General features: G+C 37.7%; 1 protein-coding gene across 1 annotated transcript in view; it reads left to right on the top strand.

Annotated features, from left to right (window-relative positions):
- Positions 1–25,905, top strand: part of LOC145980983 (protein sprint-like) — a 127,500-nt gene that overhangs the window by 38,947 nt on the left and 62,648 nt on the right. The window contains exons 3-5 of the mRNA XM_083114073.1: positions 15,136–15,306; positions 19,479–19,663; positions 22,532–22,623. Of these exons, the coding sequence (XP_082970199.1) occupies positions 15,136–15,306; positions 19,479–19,663; positions 22,532–22,623 (448 nt within the window). The remainder of the gene's footprint in view (positions 1–15,135; positions 15,307–19,478; positions 19,664–22,531; positions 22,624–25,905) is intronic.

Consider the following 25,905-nt stretch of genomic DNA (forward strand, 5'->3'; position numbering starts at 1 on the left):
AAAGTTCACTTTTTAGAACTTAAAAATCCGAGGTGCACGCGCCATGCGTCACAACTTGAAGCAGTGTGCAAACTGAGAGTTGTAATAAGTAGCATTATCTTATCACAGGAAAACATTCAAGTAAAAGTATTAATCTTTCCTACTTTTATACGAAGGATCCTTATCGATAGCCCCTCCCCCCACTCTCATTCTACTTAGCAACTTCCTAGCTGTTGGTAGCGTTCCGATAAGTGAAGAAGGGCACTCATTCCTTGCGCGTACTCCACTAATCGCCATGCGTCTCGTGTGTTATGGCGGTAGCTGTGCTGTGTCTGCGTGCAAGCTTTGTACTTCTCTTTCCTTAGGAAATCAGAGTTGGGGCAAGTTTCTGGTAAGTTATCTGATGGATTTGGTTAATTTTACTTCTCGTTTCTGCCACTATTGGCTAATCGCGAAGATTATGGTGATGATATGAAATTGATGACTGGACACGCAAGGAACACCCATATCCAGGCCAGGATTCGAACCTCTGACATCGTAGCACGATGTGCTAACCACTCCACCACGGAGGCCGGCTGGTGAGTTGTTTGACATTTGTTACAGAGCAATGGTGCTAGTTCCCCAACATTTACTGTTTCATGACGTCATTGGCTTATCTTTTTATTTTTTAGTACAATCAAAAGTTTGTAAATGCACACAGAAGCTGCTAATGAAACACTTGCTGTGGATCAAAGTACAAACGGAAATGCATAACAGGGTACTGTTTAATGCATCTGTTCGTGTGATGCATTAAAATGCATAAGCTAAGATGATCAGGCACAGTCATTTTAGTAAGATACCAGATAGTTGTGTCAATTAGTGGACTCAAAGTACAACCTTTAATTTGATGCCTTTATAGTTATATGCACTACGTGAAGACTAGTTTATGCGTTTTTAAGTGAAAGGATTTTAATTTTGAGTACAGTTTCTTCAGGTTCTTATTTGAAAAAAAATCATTTGAATCTCATTCCTATACACAAATGAATATTTTTCAAAATTCCACACACCAATATAAGACCGTGCATGTTAAAAAAGAGTAATCTCCCACATTGTCTGTTTTAGTTTTTATAGGCATACCACCCCCACCCCCCTCCTCCCAACACGAGTAAAAATTTAGAATTGGCTCACGTTAATCAAAGAAATATAGCCAAATATGGCCGGACATATGATCATGAATATACAGGGTGATTCAAGAAATGTTAACACTGTGTAGGAAATAGAAAATTTCCCAAACATTGTAGCCTACATGGGACAGGTTACAAAAATATGTGGGCAATGATGGTAAACACGTGGAGAGCATGTGAAAACATTGCTATGTAAATTTGTTCAATTTATAATGCGACTTGATGACGCAACAAGCACGCGTCACGCGGTGAAAATCCCGATGGTAGGTCCCTTGCGACACGGCGTACAGGAAGGAATTTTTATGTTATGGTGAATGTCTCAATTGAGATATGGAAATTATTTACAGTCTTTGTGTTCTTTGTTCTCTAGTTCTTAATTTTTCCTCACGGTCGAGATTAACCCCCCCCCCCCAAAAAAAAAAACGATGGCCTAGTTGAAACGTTGGCACCTTGTAATCAAGGGATCCCGGGGTCAATACCCGTTGGACGCACATTGCACAGAGGTTCGGATCAGACTTAAACTCTAGCTCCAGTCCCGATTAGCCTATTTGTGCATAAAATGGACTTAAAGAGAATTCAAACAAACAATTCTAAACCAAGAGAATGTAGCAAAATGACTTCATCATTGGCGTATTTGGCAGGGGCACGTGCTCCCCCCCACCCCCTACAAAACATCATCTCGCAAATATCAATATTTTTGTCTAGTCGATTTTGTCAGTCACACAATGACTTGGGATTAATTAATACAAATCGGAGAATCCACTTCACAGAAGAAGGGTTGCTAGAGATTTTTGTCAACATTTTAAATTGTGCCTGAAGTACTTTTAATAGAAAAAACATCCTTTTTGTCATAATACTCAGAGTAATATGAATATAAGAAAATAAATAGAATATAATTTAAGATATTCTGTCCGTCGTAATTTATGTTACTGCAACTTTTTTGTTACGTCTAATTTTCTTCTCACCCTACAACACTGACAGCTTTCACAGTATGTAGAGGACGTTAAGGTCAGTGGCGTGCCCAGAATTTTCGTAAACGGGGTACGTATACTTTTTTAATAGTCTATCCTTATTTTCGCTATATTTTCCGCCTTGGGCGTTCGTTTTTTTTTTTAAATACAGGACCAAGGGGGTGGGGGTTATGACCCACACCAACCCCCCCTTGGTCACGCCACTGATCAAGGTGAACAATTCTTAGTAACGGTTTCTTCTTTGAGACCTCGTTTCGATGCTACAAGACATAAAAAAAATTGCATTTTCCATTTTGAAAGTACGAAATCGCATGGAAAGCTTCGTGCGTTTTTGGCATTTATTTTTACTGTCGCAAAATTCTAAAAGCCACAGTATACTTGGATGAAGGGTGAGTCACAGATCTTACCGTTTTCACCAGATAATGCATTTATCACCGCACTCATATGTTTCTTATCGTAACGCATATGTGCATGAAAGAAAGAACTTGTAAGATACATTTACACTCCACAGGATGCCTAGCGTATCCTTATCGTTGTAGAAGTTTTGTCGCTTTCCACCAGATGGCAGTGACAACATGAACATTCGTCAGGTGGTTTCAAAACGTACATAGAGGGTAGAAAATGTCCTTTTTTGAGGATTTATTTATGTTAACATTAATAATATTCATACAAAATGGCAGCTTGTAAGTTTATAAGTCCATTTTTCATTCTTTCTTTATCATCTTTTCTCTCTCCCTGTTTCTTTTGATTTATTTCCGTCTACTTTTATTTATTCTTAGTTCCTTGCATGTCGCAGTGTGTTGAGTGCGGACTCAATGACCTCGCTACGGACGGTTCAAGGTTAAAGTCCTGACGTGTTGCGAGTCTCTCATCAAATTTAATCTAATGATTATTGATTCTCATCGTCGCCATTAGACAAAAAGGAAAGAAAAACAACAAGTCTTAATAAGATAAATAAATATAAAATCTCGTTTCTCATCTCTTTTATCACTTTTTATAGCTTTTCTATATTTAGCCACTTTCTCTTTTACTTTCTTTCTTTATTCTTGCAAGCCTCTTTCTTTCTCCGAATCTTTCTATTTATCTCTCTCTGATTGTGTGTGAAAGAGAGAGAGAGATTCTTGTTCTACCATAAATAATTCGTACAGTCTCGTGTAAGCTAAATTCAACAACACGTAACGCGTCCATCGGAACACACACACTAGCATGCCTTTTTGATATCCCCTCGTATATCTAATTTGGAAAGCAATGTTGCTTGCGGCCTGTAAGTAAATTACAGCAGCTGTAGGCATATGAAGTAAATAATGGAAACATAACGCGAGAACCCCCTCTTTCCTTTCCCAGGTGTATCAATGGTTTTTGTGTACGAGCCTATCCCTCGCCAAATTCGTTTTTATGAACCGAAATGAGAATATGAGAGGTATCGCGAGCAATATTTTGCGGTTTTGGTATCGCGGAGAAAGCCTTTTAAAGCTTTATCCTGAATTGTAGTCCATTTGGACAACCCCGGAAGCGTTGCCGGTTGCAGCATCGCTCAGGATATGTAACTGGGTTAGTGCCTGTAATTAGTCCCATCAGATTTGTATCCCTCCGCATTGTGCTCTTTTTTCGTTTTTTCATCTTCGTTTGTAATTTGTCATTTGGAGGGCTTTGCGAAATACTTTCAGGCTAATGGAACCAAATCTTTTTTTTTTTTTTTTGCTTTTGCTTCCTCCCCCCCCCCCCCCGTAGCGACGCTGAAACACATTAATGCTACACCCTCCTCCCTCCCGAACTATTAGCACTCCCGAGCTTTTAAGCTTAACCTTGCGGGTTGTCGGCTGGTGCTGCTCTCTAGCGGGTTATGCCGGAAGCTATGTTCTTACGTCAAATGACGTTTTACGACAAAAGATCATCTCGAGGCGAAACACTGCAGGTCTCCAGCCTGAAATTAGCAAAAATAGAGGGATAATTCCCCTGTATCTCGTCAGATGGCACTGAAGAGGCCAATTAGGGTGGAGAGAGTGGAGTGATTTAGCCTGGAGATCGGAAGGGGAAGGAAAGACGAGGTAAATGAACCTGGAACTTCCCGTATCTAAACAACGGGTGTTACAAAAGTTTCGTGATTTTTTTAAAGTTCGTTGATGTGAAATTTCCATAATCCACATACACAATATGTAGGATAGCATAGAAACTAGTACACACAAATGGTTAAGGTATGATAAATTTAAAAAAAAAACATTTTAAAATGTTTACCTAAATCAATGTTCAAGGAAATGTCTGAAACATGTAATTGGTTTATTTACATCTACATTATATCAGTATTTACTTCAATTTTTACTACGAAATACATATTTCTCGCATATATCACATCCTTTGTTCCCTTTCCAAACTCTCAACATCGCGAAAATAATATATCGTCAGAAAATGCTGGTATAGTATTTTGAAAAAGTGTAATATAAAATCAACGTGATACATCGTTACATCAAATTTTCGATGACGTCCAGCCCTTCTTACAGCCACCTTATAAAATCACCAAGTGGTTCAAAAACAGGTTTCTTGTGCAGTTAATAAGATGTACAGTCACGGACATTTCTGGGTTGTAATGACTTCTTTTACTTTCAATGGAATCACTACAACCCAGAAGTGTCCCTGACTGTACATGTCATATCGTACCTATAGTTATAAAACCTCATGTATTGTGGCAGCTATTAGTAATTTAGATTTCGTGATTATCTAGTGCCATAAATAGATACGAGCTGTTGTGTTTTTGCACATTGCGTTTATCCCAACACCTATTTATCAGTTCACTTTTTTTTATCTTCCTCGTCGCGATTAAGCCAAGAGATAGAAAAGCGACTAAAATAACCGAGAAATAAAGAAGGAAAAAAGTTTAACTCTGCAACACTTTAAATGCCTGAACAAGTTATTCCTATCACAAAAATGTCCCACTCCCATACAAATCCTGCCGCTCTCTGCCACCGTTACTCTACTTCTTTGAATTGATGGTAGATGGCAGGTCAGTCAGTACTGCTTTCGTTCTGTTATTAATTTCTTTGAGACTATTTGTCAATCTGTATCCAAATAACAGTGACGGTTTCATAACAAATCCACCAAAGATAAAGAAATTGATCAATAGAAATATCTTCGTGAATAATATATCCTAAGAAATGCAGCTGATCGATATGCATCAAATGGCGTCCAAAGCTGCGAACAAAATCTCTATTTGACAACTACACGCATTTTTCACGTTTGTATGTTCCTGAATCTGAACATTTTTTATTGCTTTCAAGTTCTCCATCGATTAAGTATTAATTACCAGATATTATACCACCACTGATTCTGTTACTGTGTTAGAACTTGTGATTGGCGAACAAATACAAACTACTCGATTTTAAGATCCTGTTTGCTACCTTTTTTTTGAAAGCTAGGATTCACTACTCTATCAAAAATTCCCTGCCTGGTACTGGAATCACAGATTCCATTCTCCAAACAAGGATTGCCTACTAGGACCTCGAATCCGAGATTTAAGCTCATGGAAGCAAGTCAAGAATTCCCTACTGGAGCTCTAATCAAAGGAGGAATTACTAGGACTTCGCATGGAAGGATGAATTGCCTTCTAAACTTTGAATCAGGAAGAATTGCCTTCTAAACTTCGAATCAATGAAAAAAAAATTGCCTTCTAAACTTCGAATCAAAGGAAAAAATTGCCTTCTAAACTTCAAATCAAAGAATAAATTGCCTTCTAAACTTCGAATCAAAGGAATAATTGCCTTCTAAACTTCGAATCAAAGGAAGAATTCCCTACTAGAACTTCGAATCAGTGTAAGAATTCCCTTCTAAATCTTTGTATTAGAGGAAGAATTCACCACTAAAACTTTGTATCAAAGGAAGAATTATCTTGCTAAAACTTTGAATCAGAGGAAGAACTCCTTTCTAAAACTTTGAATCAGAGGAAGAATTCCTTTCTGAAACTTTGAATCAGATTAAGAATTCCCGTCTTAAACTTTGAATCACATTAAGAATTCCCGTCTGAAACTTTGAATCGGAGGAAGAATTCCCTAAGACTTTGAATCAGAGGAAGAATTCTCTACTCAAACCCAGATTCCTGGTTCTCCTACCCTAATCGTCAGAGATTTTGTGCAATATATTCCTACTAAGATTAGCTTCTCGAGAAGCGATTATCGCCATATATTGAAAGACCGGAAGATTCATTCAGCACAACTCTGTATCTAGATTGCGAACATATAAATGTAATATGTGCTTATCGCCTATTTGGATAAAGGTCTCGCTTTACTAGTACACGATGTTGAACAGAACTTATCATCCCCCTCCCTTCCTCTTTCGGAAACCTTTTCCTGAACCGTGGAAGGGGAGCTATTTGGAAATATGAATGCAGAAACACGAAGTAAACTTACGGGGGGCTGTTGTGGAAGGGAAAAAGTGGCGGGATTGATGAGTCCTCTGAAGTGTCAAATTCAAGGTTGATTTATTGCTTGCAAATAGACTACGTGCGTTCGCATTTCAATACGAGGGGGGCCACCGTCGTCGGTTGTCCTGTTAGTGTCGAGCCATGTTTGGGATGCCATTGCTGGTCGCCTCGAGACATTTGCATCGCACACGGCAAGGAATCGAATTGGAGGGGGACAATTACCAATGGAAAATGAGAAATTTGCGAATCTGAGCATATGCATGTCTTGATTGGAATAGAGAAGCCACTGTTAGTTATTTAAAATGTAATAAATAGGACACGGAAGTTGGTGACTCAAAAATCCTTAGAAAATGACCGATAAATAGGGACACAAATTTATGGTATATAAAAACTGAGGAGAGCGGTAAATAAAACGTTAGATCAGCGGTGAAAAAAAAATTGCACACACTTTTTCATTATGAGAGGAAACAACATACAAAAGAGCTATAAATTGATAAACTACTTCATTTTTATATACTGTACACATGCACAAGTATTTAGCTGTCCAACCAAAAAGAAGACATCAACACAAAATAACTTCATTTCTAAATTGCATATGTCAAGTGATTTATTCATTGTATGTATTTAAAGGATATCCTTGCTGTCCAACAAATAAAATAATCACTACTGCACATACACAAACACATGTTGAAAATCACATGATGATAAACAAAATTCATTCATGACTGAACACAAATAACCCCATTGTTTCCCTTGATGTGCGGGAACAGACTAATCTTATCGCTGCTACAGCTAGCAAGTTCAAGGAAACTGGAAGTTGAATAGACATTCGGGGGAAGAAAGGAATGCAGCTTGACAGGGAACGAAGTTTTCGAACTGAGATTATGTGCATGGGAAATCCAAATTTGCAGCGTCTTCCTGATGTGATCGAAGATAAAACGTTCTTCAGCTGCAAGTGGTAGGAAACTTTAGGCAAACGTTTCGTTACAAATCGACAGTTGGCGCGCACAACCTCGATTGCCGGTTTTTGCGTGTTTTCTACTTAAATTTGATGATATTTCACGATTATTTCGCGAAAAAGCGTTCATTTCGTGGAAAAGCACACATTTCGCATTACTTCGCGAATAAAACTCATGCATATTTCATCATTGGGAGTGTAGTTACGTGCAGAATGTTCAAAATTGAATCTTTTTTTCACATTTCGCGATTTCGCGCATCACGAAAATTCAATGTCCCTACCGATAAAGTTTATTTAGTAAGCTTGAAGTTTTTATTAAGGACCAAAGATTCCCTTACTTGAATAATTTCACGAGACCGGATGTTTACTGGTTTAAATTACTGATGATATGGAAAATAGTACAATAATTAAGCGCAATTTTAATTATTATTTAACGTTAATTAGTCAGCTCCTTCCTGTATCTGCGATTATCAGCGACCAAGCTCCAAGATCACCTCTGATTGCTCTTTCTGCATTTGAACAGAAGCAAAAAACTTATACGTTTCAAAAATTTGGATGAAGCAAGGGGGACGAAACAACCGTAATGGGAAACGAAGACACAAACTCTGAAAATATAATACAAACTTAACAAAATACTGAAAAATGCAATAAAAACGTGCCAAATACTGAAAAATTACCAGTAAGCCTAAAAAAATATATAAAATTTAGGCCTGAGCCAATATCGCTGCCGATATTCTTATCGATTCCCACCGATACCGATAGTTGAAAATTTCAATAATTAAAATTTGTTCAAAATATTGATCAATGTTAGTGTGTAATCATACTTCTGCAATCATATGCATAAATTACCAAGAAATTTGCTATTCATGAATTACATCAGAATATTAAAATGGATATTATGTACACAAAATCCAGTGTTTTGTGCAAAACTAGTGCAAAATAGAAAGAACCTTTGAATTTTGCATAATTTCTAGGATAATTAGATTCCGCCAGGGTGCGAATTTTTTTTCCAGTCCACTTGTGAATGCGGGTTCATTTCTTGCTCTCTGATTGGCTGTTGGAAAGTTACGGTGCTCTGATTGTGAGAATATTTTATTTCCTATTTTCAGCGCAAATTTGCTGCTTTCTAATGTAATCTAATGTAACGTACAACGCAAATAAGATATTCTCACAATCAGAGTACCGTAACTTTCCAACAGCCAATCAGAGAGCAAGAAATGAACCCGCATTCACAAGTTGACTGGAAAAAGAAAAAGCGCCGCCAGGGTGGCTACTCGCCGGGAATTCCTTGAATTCCGGGTGAATTATTGGCTCCGGGAATTCTGGATGAATTTTTCTCCGTAGTCGTGAAAATTTGCAACTTTTATTAATCCAAATCGCATTGAATTTGTACATAATTATAAAGATCCTGAGGCACGTTTTTCACAGTTTAGATTTATTTTTATCGAGGAAGGATAATAAATCTGCGTTGAAAATAAAACAGAATTCTCTCAATGCCTGTTAGTGTCCTTTGCAGAACAGTCTATCTGACAGACTAAAGAATATTGGAAGATAAGATCTTGTATTTGATTAGTTAAATTAGAGTTTGAGTAGGCGAAATGACATTTAAACTCCGCACCTTAAATATTTTAAATATGTATACCGTTTAATTCAATTGAATTATTTTTTTTGGATACGTTGGAATCACATTGACCATTTATATTGTTAATATATTTGTGTAGGGGGAGGGGAGGGTGAGGAGAGGGGAGAAGAGAAAACATTACACGTAACTAACTCTCTAGCCTTCTTAAACCCGAAGGTTCATGGCTGCAGCAACACAGGCCTTCCATCTGTCCCTATCTTGAGCAAGATCTAGTCTTTTCCATCCCTACCGATTTCCTTTAGGTCCATCTCAACATTATCCCTCCCTCCTCGTCTTGGCCTTCCTACAGGTCTCTTACCATCAGGTTTCCCAACAAGAATCCTGTAAACTCCTCTCCTATTGATGCCACATGGCCTGCCCACCTCTGTCTAAGTCTTCTTGATTTAATCATTCTAATAATATCTGGACATGAATACAAATTATGTAGTTCTAAATTATGTAACCTTCTCCACTCACCTGTCTCCTCATCCCTTTTAGGTCCAAAGATTTTCCTAAGGATCTCATTTTCAAATACTCTCAATTTATGTTCCTCTTTCAATGTAAGGGACAAAGTTTCACACCCATATAATACTAGGCAAAATTACTGTTTTGTATATTTTAACTTTTAGTTTCTTAGATATTAAACGAGAAGTCAAAAGTTTATCTACACGTGCCCTTGGATATGTGGAAAGTTCGCCTTGAAAATCGGGAATTATACTTGAATTTTATCATAGTCCTAGAAAGACCACCCTGCTCTTCGTGTCACGCGGTATTTTTGCGGACCCCTTGAAATACCAAAATGCCGGAAAAGTATCGGCTGGTATCGGTAGATGAATTCCAACCGATATTTCCCGATACCGATACATTTGCTCAGCCCTAATAAAATTCAAAATAAAAAAACCCACTTATTTCTGGTCCTGAAGGGAAACGAACCAACTACTGCTGCTGAAAGGAAGACTTATTTTCCATCAACTTCTGATGCCCGCAGAAAAAAATATAGAGAAACTAGAAAGAATTAATCTGATACGGGAAAGAATAAGTACATTTTTTCGAACTGTCCCCTGTCCTTCTAATAGCTGAAGAGTGGAAGCCATGGCAACACGAACACAAAATAACACGGGATTTTGACCCCTGATGGGTCGCCAGAATAAACGCGAGAGCGATTAAGCGCGAAAGAGAAATTTTCGCGGTTAATTCGTTTCGCTCTTATTCCGTTCGCGCTTGATCCGTTTCTCGGTTGTTCCTTTCGGGTTATTCCGGTGTTCAATTTTGATTTCGCGCTTTTGTTTCGTGAATAAATCGTTTCGCAGTTATTCTTTTCGTGTTTATTCCTGTGTTCAATTTTGGTTTCGCGCTTAATCAGTTTCGCGTTGTTCCTTTTGCGCTTATTCCGGTGTTCAATTTTGGTTTCTCGCTTATTCAGTTTCACGGTTGTTCCTTTCGCGCTTATGCCAGTGTTCAATTTTGGTTTCGCGCTTAATCAGTTTCGCGGTTGTTCCTTTCGCGATTATTCCGGTGTTCAATTTTGGTTTCTCGCTGATTCAGTTTCGCGGTTGTTCCTTTCGCGATTATTCCGGTGTTCAATTTTTGTTTCTCGCTTATTCAGTTTCGCGGTTGTTCCTTTCGCGATTATTCCGGTGTTCAATTTTGGTTTCCCGCTTATTCAGTTTCGCGGTTGTTCCTTTCGCGCTTATTCCGGTGTTCAATTGTTGTTTCGCACTTAATCAGTTTCGAGGATGTTTCAGTTTGATTGGAGCTCACGTATTAACTAAATTTCCATATTCCTCTTACTTATAGTAAGTGTACTTCACACTGACGTCATCTTCATCGTGACAAAGCTCTCTCAATTCTGAAAACGCGTCGAACCATTTATTCCCTGGATTGAGATCAGAATCACAAATTTCTGATCTGATATCCACATTTTACATTTAGTTTTTCTTTGTAACACATTCTTTACTTCCGTAATTCTGTTGAAACAATATGTAAACTGGTTTATTACTGTTATCAACTTTTTTTTTCCGATTTGAAATAATCGACGCCAATTCCCAGTGTGGAATCTGTAATAACACCACCATGCGGAGAAGGGATATTTTTTGGCAGGAGAGTCATATTTATTGTATCCCTAAATACCACAAGATAATTGCATATATAAGGTCAAAGTTAATTTAAGTACAAGGCCTTTTTTGTGTGTTGGGTTTGGCCGCCCCTTCCCCCTTTTTGGTGTCGGCACAGAATGACTGAAGTTTGATTGCTCTTGAAATACTGGCGTTGTTTGTGCCCTCACTTGTAATTTGCAGTGAGAATATTTGTATAGTTCGTTGATTTGAAAACAGAGGGGGAGTGACACTGCTTTGCACACAAACGAATTCACTTTCACAAAAAGGTTGATCCGATTTGACCAATGTTTATCATAATTGTGGGAAGTGATCAAAGTAAGCCAATGTCCAAACAAATTGACATCAAAATGCAAAAAATGAAATTCGTCCGTTGAATTTTTTCGTGGAAAGGGGGGGAAACGGAATCGGTAAAGTCAATATCCACGCAAGGTCGAAACTAACACGGCAATCGAATTAGTTGTTTGGCGTTTCCACCACGCACACTAGCGCCATGACAAACATCCTTTCCGGACGTTGACAGCGCGGCAAATTAGCTCGGGAACGGTTCAATCAACGCCCAAATCCAGATTCGATTTGACCCGGACGATCGAAAAAAAATGGCCGTGTGAGTAGAAGTGGGAGGTTGAATTGGAATGATAGGGGGTGATTTGGAACTGGCCTAACCCGAGGATCGCATTCAAATTCGTTGTTCGGAACCACGTTACAGAGGGGAAATGTGTTGCCCAGGTTGCCCTACTCGTTGCAACACGGAAAGCACCTCGGTACGTCGTTGTTGCTACATGGTCGACCACGTGTAAAGCCCCACGTGAACCTGTGTGTGTAATGTCTAAATCTTTTTCTACCTGCGTGCGAACCAGGGGCGTCTAAATTGTCGTGCTTTTTATCTGTGAATTTTACTACATTCCCTACAAGGTAAAGTTTCTCATGCAACTGTAAAAAATCCCCAAATGAAAAATTGGAAATTATAAACATTTATGTTAATTAATATCAATACATCAACATAGGACAAGATGAAAGAAAGTAATACTTGTACATATTTCTTGGATATCTTTATTCATAATTTCATATAGTCTCCCATTCAGTCTAGTGCCTAAAGCTGCGACCTTGTAATCAAAGGGTCAGTAGGATTTGATTCCCAATGTATCGATTTGGTTTGTTTTGCTTCGCTTTTCTGCCACTCTTTTACTAATCGCGAAGATGAAGATGAGTGACGATATGATGCAATTGATGAAGGAACACTTGCAAAGAGTACCCATGATCCAAGCCAGGATTCGAACCCTCCACCCCTGGCGTCGTAGCGCGCTGTGTGTTAACCATTTCGCCACGGACATAAGCTCACCTATATTAATGCAAAAGCGGACATAAGCTCACCACAAATAATGCAATTGTATTATAAAATAATAATTAATGCAATTATTAGCCCCACAAGCCATTCACGCATAGTCCCACAAACCATTCTCGGTAAGGTTAGGTTAGGCAAACGTAGTTAAAATTTGGGGTCGTAGTAATATCAGGAATATATCTTTCGTTTTTTAAGTATTGGAAACGCAAAATCTTGCGGTAAATAATGAGTATGCAAAATATGAACGAAATTGGGGAAGTGTCCGGTATTGTAAAATCGCTCCATAAAATTATATGTTTTATATGTAAGTGAGCTTATGTCCGCTATCGGTGAGCTTTTGTCCGCAGTTGTAATATAAGACTGGCAGTGAGCTTATGTCCGGTGAGCTTTTTGCCGCTGAGCTTATGTCCGGCGAGCTTTATGTCCCAATGGAGGCATATTGGACATAGTTACCACTTTAAAACAGCAGACCTAATCCCGATTACGCTATCTGAGCACAAACAAAGCGGACTTATACAAAACTTTGACAAATAAAAAAGCTTGCTTTTATGCTTTTGAAAATCAGATGATTCGGTGCCAGTCTGATCTGAGAATTGAATATTTCTTGAGGCATCAAATATGCAGATAAACATTTCTTATATGAAAAATAAACAAGCTTATAGTTCTCTAGCGTTGGACATAAAATAATCACTTCAATTTTTAAAAATTGCTAATTCGCAACTTTATAACAATCTGAGTAGACATGTTGATTGTGACACGCAATTTTCTAATTATTGTTCTCACTGTTTTGAGACAGTGGTCATCGCATCCATCTCGTTACTTATATTTATGAACAAACTGAATATACCAAGCAGGTTCTGTACTAAGTGTTCATCAATTGAATTACATCTGTAAATATTATAAGCTTTGTTGCACATGAACTGCTCTTCAAAGTGCAAGGAACAGGAAGTAGTATTGCATGAGGAGTAGTTAACCTGTAATTTATGACTTTTTAACTGCATGCGATAAATTGTATAAGTGTATATTGTGAATTAATTCACAGATAAAGTATTTCTCGGAACTATTTTTTTTTTCTGAAACCAAGAGATCAGTTTAGAAATGATAAGATAAAACATGCGAAAGCCCTTTATTAACTGAAGTAAGTGTACGCGGAAAGTAAAGTTCCAGGATCACAGTAATATTGTGCAAGCTTTAGTTGTTAAACTAACTTGTGACATGTGGTTCAACGTATGTCATCATGTATGTAGCCTCTTCTGCAGGTGTTACTCACATGTCAAGATGTGATCAACATCATGCATCACCATGCTTAAATAGAAGACTGTCATTCGTGTAAAGTAACGATTTTCCATTAACTAGTATAGTTGCTAAAGCAGGGTTTGCAAGACCTTGAAAAAGTCAGGGAAATCAATCTATGACTGAATAAACCATGTCAGGAATTTTTGAAAATACATACAAAAACCTGGGAAAAGTCAGGGAAATCAACACAGGACTTAAAAATCCATGGGAAAGACGAGAAGTTTTGCAAATACTTCTAAAAGAACTCGAAAAGCAGGAAAATCAAGTGTTTTTGTACTTGACAGGATTTTGGAATAAATGTAAAATTTTTCTGGATTGGGGGAATAGGCCAATATGGCCTATGTGCTGTTTCCAAGTAGTTACCTGGTTAATTCAACAGATGGCGTTAGTATGTCATTTAGACTAGAGTCCCTGGATATATGACTTGATGTCAAGTCATACATCCAGGGACTCTAATTTAGACTGTTCAAATAATGTGATTGAACCTGTTGGCTGTACCTACAGTACAGAAACTTGAGCACAAAAGCGAAATAGCTGAACCTCGTGATTGTGTTCTACGTGATCTAATATTGCATAGATTAGTTATTGCTTACTACATCTTCTAAGTAATAGGTGTTTATATCTCTAGTGCATATTATGATAGCTCATAATGTGTACTTTACAACAATGTACTTAGTTTAAACTTTAATCTAAATTCCTGTTTGTAACAATAGAGAAACTAACACTATGTAAGGTAGACTCAATATGGCCTACATAAGAATATATCTTACAGGACATGTGCAAATGTGACATCTGTTACTCTTATGTTCACGTAGAGTGCCTGGGAGTCACTAAGGATGATAAAGGACCTTTCATTTGCCCAGACTGTAATGTGTAATAAATTGTGACACGTCACTCCCTTGTTTATTGTTTTGTAAATAATGTTATTACTTTGTGTAAATCTTATATGTCATTATGTAAATAAAATGTAAGTGTATCAACATATCTACCTATAAAAACAACATTGTGGTGCTTTCTTTACAATTTCTGTTGCATATTTTGATGTGAAAGAGCAAAATATATGACGAGGCCATATTCGGTACGTATGTTACACGTTACTTTTTAACGAAATCTTCCCTGCACCCATGTTGTTATTTGGAACTGACTCCAATTTCCAGTAAACGTCCAGAAATGTTTCCTCTTTTGAATCTTGTGATAGGTAAGCCATATTGGGTTTAGGTACATTACTGTGTTTATGATACGCAGTGCACTCATCTTTATACCTTGTTTTGTTCCAGGGCCAAGAATCTAGTCACGCATCCTCTGCGGGGAGTAGCGCTGGTAGCGACGACAGTCCGCCATGCGATATAGGACTTGTGGAACGCCTCATCAGAAGTCACCCCATATGGTTTCTGCCAGGGATTCAGCGAGCTGGCGCCTTTCACCTTCTCCAAGGAAAGGAGGAAGGGGTAAGAGTTTTCTTTACCTTTTCTTTAATCTAATATTTACTTATCTGTAAAAAGGCGAAGCTACTCCCTACAACATCGTGCTCCAGCCACCAGGTGTCCATTCATAGAGACTGAGTGAACCACAGAGCCACTTCATTGAGGGACATTGCTGAAATCACTCTCTCAAGGAATTTACTTATCTGTTGTTAAAAATTAAAGTACCATGTAGGATATGTCAGAAATCATTGTACCCCCAATGTAAAACAAATATTTTTCACAACTCGTACATAATTGAACATTGTTCAGATTTTTGTTTCAACATTTTGATCGAGCATGATAGCCATGAACTTTTTCCCTATGTGTCTTACGAACCATGTATAAAATGATCTGTTAATGTAAATAGTATTTCCCATACAACATTTAGATGCACTTTTCCTTGTGTTTGTTCGTCCATCTATTTATCATTAATTCACTTCGTCAGAGTTAACATGAAGAAGTAAAAAATGAGGTAAAGTACGAGGGATGATCGAAAAAAAAAAAAAGGTTACAAAGTCTTATTATGGCGTATGTGTTAGACATAGCTGGAAGATCAACACACCTGATGATGGAGGGCACTCAACACTAGTCCTCGATGTAATCACCTTTTTTGTTCAAGCACTTGTCACAACGGTAGATGAGGTTTTCCATACCGGTTACGCAGAAATCCGCGTCAAGTTCTCGTAGCCACCGTGAGGCAGCTCTTTTGACATCATCACATGCCAGATAATGGGACAGCTCAGCTGATATTGAGCGTAATGTTCTTATTCTGTCCTCACGAATACACTCATCCACAAGAGCACAGTTCACGTCAGTGGTTGAGGTAATGGGCCTACCGCTGTGTCCAGGGTTGTTGTCAACAATACTGGTCCGTTCTTCTTTGAAGGCACTACACTACTTCGCTACATGTTGCCTTGAAATTGTCCCCTCCCCCATACACCTCCACAATCTGCCTATGAATGTCTCTTGACCAATTTTCTAGACGAGTCACCATTTTAAATGTCCGCTTCTCGGGTATACATGGTCAGAATCCGAAGTCCTCAAACTCGCAACAAGACAAACATGTTATTAATTTACACATAAATTTTCGTTACGTTACAGTGAATATAACAAAAGTTATATGCTTTGTAACTTTTTTTCCGATCATCCCTCGTAATTAAAATATTAATGTACACATGCCGTGATATTTTAACCAAAACAATACAAGGCAGAAAAGAAGAAGAATTGACAATAAAATATGAGAAGATAGTCTGTGTGTATAGATAAAATGCGTCCAAATATTTTAATAAATCTGAAATTTGATGTGACCACTCTTTTTAATCTAATTCACAAAAATTATGCTAGAGTTGAATTTATAGTCTATAATAAATTACATACCGTGTTGTACTTAAAAGTTATTTGAGAGATTTGTAGGTGGTTCAAAAATAGACAACTCAATTAAATACTTTATGCTGACTAACAAAATTCTGTCTTGTAAGTTCGTGATAGATGATAGTTTACACATAAATGTATGGTGAAGACGTATATAATACGGGTGATGAACAAAAAAAAAAATTAACACCGTGATACGACACAAAAATTTTTATTTGTTAGAAGTGGACGCACCCTTGGCCTGAATTACAGCCTGTATTTGATGTGGGGTGAAAAAAAAATGTAGGTTATGCACGATATTCAAGGGAATACACATACATTCCGCATGCTAAGCGGTCTCTAGTTCAGAAAGTGTGGCTATAGGCGGAAACCTAGCATGCACTTTGGCTTCCAAAATACTCCACAAATGTTTAATTATGTTAACATCAGGCAACTGAAGAGATGTTCCACTTCATCTTCATTGAACCATGCTTTGTTTGATGCACCGAGCAGGTGAACTGGTCGTGGAACACAGGTCGTTTGCCAGAGGGCACAGTCTGGATCGATGGAGATGATTGCCCAGAATGCTGAGGTATTCCTCTGCGGTAACCCTCCCATGGAAGACTACAAGTGGTCGAAGATCACTCCCAATATATTGCACCCTACACCATCACAGAACCACCCTCTATCCTTAATGATAGTGAGGAGGTAGTCAACATGAAGACTTCTGCAGGAGTTCTTCACATCCAAACATGCCCAGTGGTCTGGGATAATGTGAATGAAGATTCTTCAGACAAGATGACCTGTCTCCACTGCGGTTGTTTCCATCTTTTGTGCTCTCTGCAACATTTTCGATGCTTCACAGGATTACACAGTGTCATCAAAGGTTTTGGAGTAGCTGCTCTGGCATGAATATTCGCAGTATGCAGTTCCCGTTGGATAGTTTTGGTTGATACAGGGTCTTGGAGATTGGTGTTCATCTCAGAGGTTATCTGGAACATAATTGTCTTGTGCTTTCGGACCACTATACTCTTTCACTTGTCTATCATTGTCGGTGAGCTTCAAATTTCACCCACTGTTTGAAGATAACACCTTACTTTCTTTTACTGTAGGCTGACATTACAGTTGGCACTTTATTCCTTGTAACCTTCCCAAGATTGGCTCTTTTCGCCACTTAGGCTCCACCTAGGAGCGCTACAATAATCATACCCTTTTGGAAGTCTGAGAAGTCGTGCATAACAGCATTTGACTGGTAGCACAATGTTCACATACAACCCATATGACTGCTGCTGATTAACAAATACCTTTACCTCTACAGCCACTAGCATGGATGTCTGGAAGGGGGGAGGGGGCCATGACACCTCTCTGGAAAATGAATGTCAACCTAGAAATTATATATTTCAGACAATTTCATTTCGGTAATTTATGTTAATTATTAGAAATTCGTTGAAGAAACATGATCATTTCAGACTAAAATAGTGTTTTTTTGAGGGGGCATCACTATTATGGGGGAAAATATGCCTCCTTTGCCCCCCTGGAAAAAATGCTTTGCTTGCCCCTCCCTGGAAAAAATCCTACAGACGTCCATGGCCACTAGGTATCAATCAGACTTCTGTACCAGGTGGCGTGGCTGTACTGCAAGGATGAATTGCAACCCTTTTTCGTATGGGTGTTCATATTAATTTGTCCACTATCTGTATATAATGTACACTATATAGCCAAATGTCGCCGGACACCCAAGTGAATGTGGTCTGGGAGCTGATTTTCCTGGTTTGGGTTCGGGCCACTAGTTTTGGTCAATGGCAACATGAACAGTGGTGTTTGTAAGGACATTTTAGACAATAGCATGCTGCCCACACTGTGATAACAGTTTGGAATGGGCCCTTTTCTCTATCAGGATGATAATGTCCCAGCCCATACAGCAGGGTCCATTGCATCGTGGTTTGAGGACAATCAGGTGGATGTGCTTAGATGGCCCTCTGGAACCCGATAAATCATCTTTGGAATGAACTGGAGCGTTGGTTGCGTGCCAGATCCACTCTACCGAAAACTACCCATGAACTATTCATGAGGCTACAGGACGAATGGAAAAAAATCCACCAGCAATATACCAGAACTTGGTGGAAAGCCTGCCCCAAAGAGTAAATGCTGTAATAAAGCAAACGGAGGTCCAACATCTTATTAGTTACCTGACTGGTGTCTTTGGAATGAACAGCACTGGGTGTCCGGTGACTTTTGGCTATATAGTGTACTGTTGTAGTTATCAAAAATGTGGGAAAAGTAAAAGTTAAGGTAGAAAAGTGTAATTGCATTATTAACTTTGTGAAAAGATGAAACATTATGGAACAGTAAATTATACAAAAATTGTATTTTTTAATAAAATTTATGTAGTTTTTATCTAATGGTATACTTCATTACTATTGTTATTGTAATAACACAATTTGAAATAGTTGTTATTAGTAACTGAAATTTAGAATGTCACCCATACATTTGGTTCAAGTCAAACACTGTAATAATTGAATCATTTATTTCAGAAACCTCCTATCGATTACTTCTGGTGAAAACGATACTTGTACAGTTTCATATCGCCCTGGCCAAGTATCATTTTCACCAGAAGTGGTAGGGGGTCTCTGAAATAAACTATTCAATTGTAAGTAAGAAGAAAGATGATAGTTTGTACAGTAAATAATTGCATAATAAGATTTCAGTAATAAGTATCTGAAAGATCACATAAATACACCTAGGGATACGGACACTAATATTCCAGTTAACACAATTCATTAATAATTATTTTTATGTCTTTTCAGAATTTTGTGGTACGCCAGTCAAGTCAAAACGACACCATGGCAATATCTGTGAGGCTGCCTTCTGGAAAAGGTCCTTACATCGAACACTACCTCATCCAGGCAGTAGATGGACAGCTTAGCCTCGAAAGCTCAGAGAACTACTTTGAAAGTATCCCGTCATTAATTGCTCATTACTCCCAGTGCTGGTAAGAACGAAATTTGTAACTGTTAGGTTTTCACATTCTCACACGAAAGAATCAATCAAGAACATCACAGTCAAACACAAGAGCATTAGGATCGTAATTCATGAATAGGAACCTTGGAATTTTCAAGATTTATTGCCGATACATGGGTTATTTTTATTTACCTCTATAGTTTTGTTAAAATTTGTATTGCTTGTTACTTAGAATTTTATATTGAATATTCCCATAAGTACTACTTTGCCTGGGTTGTTTGAAAGTTACCTTCTATATGACTAAGTGCAATACATCCATCCTACATTCATTCCAACTATCAGAAACCTTACGAATAAAGCAGTCTATTAAGAATGTATTAAATTACATATTATAGCTAGAGGAATCGCCAAATATACATAAGTTCTATACAAAGTAAACAAAATTGACATCCTTTCATTAAGCTAAACAATTGTTTTAAAAGTCAGTCCCCATGGCGGAGTGGTTAGCACATCGAGCTACGATGCCAGGGGTCCCGGGTTCGAATCCCAGCCTGGGTATGGATGTTTGTGAGTGTCCATTCATCAATTTCATCACTCATCCCCATCTTCGCAATTTAGCCAAAAGTGGCACAAGAAGCGAAGTAAAATAAAGCAAATCAATCAATCAATCAATTAATTGTTTTAAAATGTTCAAAAAACAATAATGTGACTGAAAGGGTCACAATGTAAGAATGATATATTCTAAATTTAGCTTTTGCCACCTTAGTAGGCAAGCATAATAAGTGCTCATCTTTGTGAGTGTTTCTGTTGAGTAATGTCACAACCATACGCAAAATAATAAATAATAAAATAGAATTCTCAGTAATTGTTTTATTGCAAGTTCATATTTGAAATACAGAGAAGAATCAATTATTTGCCATTGCCCATATTGCTATGCGTTTCATCATTAATATTGTTTTGCAGAATCATATACCTTGAAAAGAAAGAAAATGCAAGGGGCATTAAATAAATATCATAGAATTATGGAGTTGTGCAAGTGTGAATATTGGCATGTCATAGTAGCTTCCATTCTTTCAAATGCAAACTGTGGTGTAGATATTTTGTATCGTGTCAAATTCTCATAATTTTACAATTTCGTATACATGAAAGACATCAATAGGATATATCTTTGAATTCACTCTATGTAAAGAAACCCTTTCTTTCAACAGTTCACACTTTTTAAATGTTATCATGGTTGGTTTTATACTACAGTCATTGCTGACCCTTTGTTCTAACTATTGGTGATTGTGTACAGTTATGAAAAGATGTGAAATTTTCAATTGGACGAGAGAGAAGTGTGACAGAAGTTTCCGTAAAGAGCGGTGCTTTTATATTCAGCATACACAATTTCTTACACAAAATTTGTAAAGAATAGATAATAATATGAAATGACAATTACATTTTAATAAAAAAAACATCTTATATTAATTAAGGGTGTTCCTATTTATTGTTCAATGGCAAACCTTTTGACCAATAAAATATGAACACAGTACTAACAATATTGACATTTATTTAAGTATTGTGAACAGATTTACATTTTTATACAACACCGTATATTTAACATATATGCATAAACCATTTTACAGAGTAAGGTTAGCTACATAAAAGAGGCTTATAATAATATACATTTAATACACAAGTCAGAAATTTAAAAAAAAAAGTTAAAAAAGTTAATTAATTGTTCTTAAATTAGTCTACAATCTTGTCTAATTTCATTTCTATACAATATATAAACAATATATTTCACAATGCAGAAGTTACATTGTTTTGTTTCGCAAGGTTGAAAGCACCAACAGACTGATTTTAGATTTCTTCATACTATTTTAATTTTCATTTGCTAAAATGTAACCATATTATTATTGTGCATGAATTGATTACGATTCTGATTGTTAAATTTTCATAATATATATGTATAGATTTTTCTTACATTCAAAATTACTGAGCAAAGACCCCAGTAATAGAAAGTTGAATGAAAAGCCAATTAAGTAGGATTTATTAAATTACATATTTTTCAAATATTCTGGTTAAAGAAATGGATCATCTCAAAGATTGAATTTAATCTTAAGAATGCAAATGGATTTTTTGCTTAGAAAAAGTAGTTGTCATATATTTTTGTGTTACCTTCAAAATTAATAATACAGATGATGATTATATTTTAAATGACAAAAAGTAGCTTTGTAACATTTATCAGCTATTTCTAAAGTAAAGAGTGAAATTTTGTAAACACACACTCATACATACACAGAAGTAGTTTGTACAGCTGACCACTCAGAAGATGATCCCCGACGGAAGTGAAGTGACATAGCGACACTATTAGGGTTGGGGAAGTGCACCCTGAGTGAAAAACACATGTGGGCTCGCTGTAACTGGTGCAGCGATGCAAGTCATTTAGGGTTATCTCACATCCTCTTTTACACAGACAAATCCTCTTTTTTTGGGTTCTAAAAATGGTCCAGGCAGGTTTTTAGGAAAATTTGGAAATATCCTCTTTTTTTGGGGATAAAGACAACTTCTTAACTTCAAGATTAGTAACTAAATGTTATTTGTAAATAATTGTTAATATTGTTTCCATCTTCAATTTCAAAGTAAGGAAATACAACACACTCAGTTGCAAGTGCAAAGACAAGATTTTTTTCTTCCAACAAAGAGAAATAGTTTGACTTTTGCTTATTTTCTGTTGTCGCCGCTCGCTGTGTGAGGTTTTGATTTCAAAGGATTTGCGACGACATCTACCACGGCTCGTGGTGAGCAGCAAGTTTCTAACAATAGGTAAGAATATGTGATATGCTGCAGCTTACTTTGATTTGAGTTGCATGATATCAGAATTCAACTTATTTCTTTCTTTGTTGTTTATTTGCAGTGATGAGCTTCCTGTGCAGCTTACATTACCACGGGCCATTCAGGAAGCAAAAACCCGCCAGCAGCTTGCATCTCTAGCTTTATTAGGACAAGGTATGTGCTATTCCATTGTAGTATTTTGAATTGGTGTTCTTTTAAGAATTACTTGAGAAAAGTTACGAAAATTATGGGTAGCCAAAACTTGAGCTCGGTCTTTGGCACTCTGTGCCAACAATTTTGAGCTAACAACGATCCTTTGCCCTCACTACAAATCTAGTATTTTCGCAATTTAGATGTGAATGAGCATTGACCTACAAAATTTGTTACTCACTATCACTAGTGTGTTAACCATAGAAAGCTAACGTGTTTCTTGTGCCGAACGTTTAAAGGTAACCATTCGTCTGCTGGACTACCGATTTCTTCAGAATTAAAACATTGCATAAATTGTGCAAAACATATTTGATTTACTACAAAAGTTAGTATTTAATTACAAAGGATATGAATAGTATGCAGGAATGCAAAATTACATTTTTATAAGTCTTGTGTACACTCAAAACAACACTTTGACTGGTGTTCACCACACATAGCTTTGGAGCAATGGCAGCAGAAGAATCTGGTCATCCTCCTCCTGCTTGAGGGACAGAGTGCACAAATCTTCCTTCCTTGTTGTTGTTGAGCAACTGCGTTAGTTGGTGGCAGTTTCACATTCAGGATGTTGGCAAAATCTTGCGAAGTTGTCGAGGAAGGTTTGGTGTACGTAGAAACTAATGTTTCGTCTGCCAGATTACACAAAAATTAACAACACACTGAACGAATAAGCCATGGTAGCTCGGTCATTAGGGTGTCTGACTACCATGTGAGAGACCCGGGTTCGATCCCTGGTGGGGGAGAACCAGGATTTTTTCCACCGGTTCAAGCGGCTCCGGTGTCCACCCAGTGTCCTATAAAGCAGGTACCTGGAGGAAACTGGGGGGCAAAGGCAGCCAGGGGTGTGGTGCTGATCACCTTGGCCGTGATGATGAAAGTGTGGGGCCCTAACCAAACACCCCCTATATGCCTTCATGGTGTGCTGCATAGCACAGGGGAGCACTTTACCTGAAGGAACGCTTCTAAATGGACACTGGTACTCTTCCCTCAGTGTCTCTGACCCAACTGAAGGTAGATAGGGTGGGGAGCAGAAGAGTTAAGTGGTAGGGGGTGAGACAAGATAACGGCACCACATGCTTAGTCTGCCAGACAACACATTATCTTTCTAGGGTTAACAGTAATAATATCTCATGGCTCAACAGCCCATCAGGGGTCCAGGCCTACCTACTGACTGTCGGCCTCACTCCCACCTGATTCAACTCACTCACCCTAGGTGGGAGCTCGTCCAACCAGTTATGAGGTGATGTGTGGTCAGTACGATGTACCCCCAGTCGTTGTCGTAGGTTTCTGTGACTAGGTTTTGCTACTCATTTGTAGCTCTCCAAATTCCTCACGGTAATGGGTGGGACACCGGTCCCATACACAGGCCGAAATTTGAGGAGAAAAGTTGTCACGCTTTCCCCAGGAGACTCAAACCTGTAGCTGGAGCCCAAAACATGATGCCTTAGACCGCATGGTATAGGATGCATCTTAACAGAAGACAAAGTGATCCTAATTTTTTAGATCAACCTCAATCCTTCTTCAAGGTGGTAAGAAAGAAGGAAGCATGGAAAATGTTAAAACAGAGGTTAAAATGTGTACGAAAACTCAAATCTCGCGATCAGTGGACCAGTCTGCCATTTCCTGCAAGATGACAAAACAGGTACATGTAGTGACTTTGAGGTGTGACTTGACATGTAATGCTACATTAAAAAAATTGTATATGTTGCATAAACAAACATATATAGCTCTTGTATTGCTGATGTTACAGTAAAAAGTTGTGGTACTTTTATCAAGCCACGTAACTTATATTTGCTCTAATGAAATTTCACCAATAAAAAAAGGGTTTATTTAAAAGTACAATGGAACTTAACCTCTGAATAGCCTAGCATAACTTTCAGTTCCAATATTTTCTTTTCACAAATCTTTGATATGCCTGCAGTTCAATTATCATTTTTTCACCTTTTTAATGATACTTAATTCGTTTTGCTCCATCAGGAGCATAGGGCTTCAGTGAAACGCCTCCATTTGGCTCTGTGACGTGCCAACTCCTTGACCTCTCCATGTTTTTCCTTTCTCGGCTGCTTCTTCTACTGTTCTCTTCCATGTCTTCTTCGGACGTCCTATTTTCCGTGCTCCTTGGGGGTTCCAGTCTAAGGCTGCTTTCTCTATTGCTCCTGTTGGTTTTCGTAAGGTGTGTCCTAACCAACTCCATTTTCTTCCTTTTATTTGGGTTGCAATTGTCTGTTGTTTAGTTTCTCTCCATAATTCTTCATTTGATATTATTTCTGGCCATTTTATATTGAGGATACGCCTGAGACAGCGATTAATAAAGGTTTGTATCCTTTTCGTGTTAGCTTGTGTGGTTTTCCATGTTTCGCAAGCATACAGTAAAACTGATTTTACATTTGTATTGAAAATCCTCATTTTTGTCTTTCTAGAAACATTGCACGTTTTCCAAATGGGATACAGTTGTATAAATGCCACATTGGTTTTCTTGATTCTATTTTGTATATCTTCATCTGAACCACCTCCTTTTGTTAAAACACTTCCTAAATATGTAAATGACTCTACTTGTTCAACCAGCTCATGACAAACATTCAATTTTTCTTTTCCTCTTGCATTGACTCTCATTTCTTTAGTCTTGTTCATATTAATAGTGAGTCCTGCTATCTTCGCTTCCTCCTGTAGTCTTTTTAGTATCTCCTTCATGTCTTTATGCTAATAAGGAGATTTCATCTGCAAAATCTAAATCTTCTAGTCTATCTTTGAGTTCACATTGTATTCCTCTTTTCCTGCAACCCATCGTTTTCTTCATAACTGCATCTAGTACTAGCAGAAATATTGTTGGAGATAGAATGCAGCCCTGTCTCACTCCATTTGTAACATCAGTGTATTCTGTAAGCTGTCCTTCATGTAGGGTTTTACACCTGAAACCGTACATATCTTTCATTAGGTTTAATATCATCGTTGGAATAGTGTCTGCCACATGACTCTTCTATTTAGTGAGTCAAAAGCCTTTTCAAAATCAATGAATGTAAGATATGAAGTGGCTTGCCATTCACTGTTTTGTTCCAGAATTATTCTTAGAGTATTTATTAAATCGACACAACTACGTTGTCTGCGGAAACCAGCTTGTTCTTTCCTCAATCTTGATTCTACAACATTCTTCACTCTATTTCAGATTATTCTCGATAGTATCTTGCTTGGTATACTTAGCAAAGTAATTCTCCTTCAGTTTTTACAGTTAGTTGTATCTCCTTTTTTCTT

The sequence above is a fragment of the Lepisma saccharinum genome, chromosome 28 (genome assembly GCF_977018435.1).
Source record: "Lepisma saccharinum chromosome 28, izLepSacc3.1, whole genome shotgun sequence".
Classification (NCBI taxonomy): domain Eukaryota; kingdom Metazoa; phylum Arthropoda; class Insecta; order Zygentoma; family Lepismatidae; genus Lepisma; species Lepisma saccharinum.